General features: G+C 43.3%; 1 protein-coding gene across 2 annotated transcripts in view; it reads left to right on the forward strand.

Moving 5' to 3' along the window:
* Positions 1 to 2443, forward strand: part of TENM1 (teneurin transmembrane protein 1) — a 490026-nt gene that overhangs the window by 476514 nt on the left and 11069 nt on the right. For both annotated transcript variants that reach the window (XM_019521566.1, XM_019521567.1), the window contains one exon: positions 1071 to 2424. In XM_019521566.1, the coding sequence (XP_019377111.1) occupies positions 1071 to 1829 (759 nt within the window). In that variant the 3' untranslated portion in view covers positions 1830 to 2424. The remainder of the gene's footprint in view (positions 1 to 1070; positions 2425 to 2443) is intronic.

The raw sequence follows: 2443 nt of genomic DNA on the forward strand, positions 1-2443 counted from the left end.
GCCCTGCATTCACTGGCTGCTGCAGCAGCCATCAGGACCTCTGGGGGCTCGTGGCAGAGCCCTGATGCACCACAGGTCAGTGGGAGGCAGCGGGGATGCCCACCCCCCTGGCAGCAGCTGATGAGTGTGGGGCTTTTTTTTTTTTTTTTTTTTTTTTTTTAAGGGCAAGGAGGTGGAATGTGCAAGGCAGCCATGGGTGGGGGGCGGGGGGAGCGGGCTGGGAGAGCGGGCCTGTTTGATTCAGACATTTGGCCGATTTGGCAGCGAACAAATCTCCAAATCAGATTCAGCCAAATCATTTCAGTACAGTGATTTGAATCACTGAATCGTCCAAATCTGGACCCGAAGCAAATACTAGTCACTTTGCACAGGCCTGATAGAGGTACATAACGAGTGTAACACTGAGAATGTCTATATGGTGTCTATGACACCAAAGAATGGATTTAAGTAAGAGTTTTTTTCCTGAATAGGGATGAAGCAATGAATCTGTCTCCTGATCTTAGCTAGTTTCTCCTTTCCTTTTAGTGTCTGGACATTCTACAACCCTTAATGTACTTCCCTTTTAAGGACAGGACTAAGAACATTAGTCCCACTTCATGTAAGGAGAACTGAGACACAAATAAAGTAACTGATGCTCAAGGTTGTAGCATCATTTTAAATTTGGGTCTCCCAAATTCCAGAGGAAGTCTGAGGAGGAAACCCTCTTCTCAGGGAGACAGACTAGAATAGCAGTTTCTGGGAGATGATAAAGAGTTTTCACCAACTTACTCCAGTTTTTTAAAGCAACAGAAAGACACGAGATCCGATAATTATATTTCCAAATGTGATGATTGGAAATGGAAAAGACGGGAAGCAGTAGACCTAGACTGTCACTAAAGAAACTATGTATTTTTTATCTCTGTAACTCTACAGATGTGCGCAGTATTTTATAGACAAATGTAGATGGTCAGTTCAAGCTCTGAGAAGCTAACGATCTATTGAGATCAGAGAGAAAGTGTTTGTCATAGGGGCCAATTATGAATTGTGTATAAAATCTTTACCTCAAACATTGATGCTGTTTTCTCTTCCAGACTATCCTTGGCATTCAATGCGAGCTACAAAAACAACTAAGAAACTTTATCTCTTTGGACCAACTTCCTATGACCCCCAGGTACAGTGACGGGAGGTGTCTTGAAGGAGGAAAACAGCCCAGGTTTGCAGCCATTCCTTCAGTTTTTGGCAAAGGCATCAAATTTGCTATTAAGGATGGAATAGTGACTGCTGACATTATAGGAGTAGCAAATGAGGATAGTCGGCGCATTGCTGCCATCCTCAACAATGCTCACTATCTGGAGAACCTCCATTTTACCATAGATGGCCGCGATACACACTACTTCATCAAGCTGGGGTCTTTGGAAGAAGACTTGGCTCTGATAGGCAACACTGGGGGACGGCGCATTTTGGAAAATGGTGTTAATGTCACTGTGTCCCAGATGACTTCCGTCATCAATGGCAGGACTAGACGGTTTGCCGATATACAACTCCAGCACGGCGCATTGTGCTTTAATGTTCGGTATGGAACGACCATAGAAGAGGAGAAGAACCATGTCTTAGAAATAGCCAGGCAGAGGGCCGTAGCGCAAGCCTGGACTAAGGAACAGAGACGGCTGCAAGAAGGGGAAGAAGGCATTAGATCATGGACAGAGGGAGAGAAACAGCAGCTTTTAAGCACTGGGAGGGTACAAGGCTATGATGGATATTTTGTTTTATCTGTGGAGCAGTATCTTGAACTTTCTGACAGTGCCAACAACATTCACTTCATGAGACAGAGTGAAATAGGCAGGAGGTAACAAAAAAAATCTCTGCCTTTGCGTCACCAAAGACTGCCTGTTTTTAAACATAAAAAAAAGGTTTATTGTATTGGTTTTTCTAGATCAGAACTCTGTATATACAAATATAGAGGAAAAAAAACATATCCAACTGCCTTTAAATGTGACAGAAGATGGTATTTTAATATTGTTTGTTTAAACTCTTTGAGAGATGACAGTGAAGATTTTTAGTTCTTGTGTGGCAGTATTCAAAATTTCAGAAGCAGAGTTCAAAAAGTTCGACAACCCGACTTAAAAAGGAACAGAACACACTGGCCAAACACGTAAGACTTCGTGTGCTCTGCTTTCTTCTTAAAGATGCACCAGTTCTTATTTCATTGCTTTGATAACTTTGTATTGATTACAAAAGGTGATGAATTCGAGTCTGCAGTGCTTACTCACCTGGGGGGTCTGTATCCCCCAGGAGATGTCCCAGTGACTTCAGTGGGATGCCTTACATGAGCAAGTGCTGCAGGACTGTATTTGGAAAGGGATAGTTGCTCACCCACCCAGTACATGTCATTTTTCACAGCTACAATCTAAGGAAGTTTCAGACCTGAATTAACATGCGGGGGGTGTGTGTGTGTGGTGGGGTG

This window comes from Gavialis gangeticus, unplaced genomic scaffold (assembly GCF_001723915.1).
Source record: "Gavialis gangeticus isolate Ggan-Ray unplaced genomic scaffold, GavGan_comp1, whole genome shotgun sequence".
NCBI lineage: Eukaryota > Metazoa > Chordata > Crocodylia > Gavialidae > Gavialis > Gavialis gangeticus.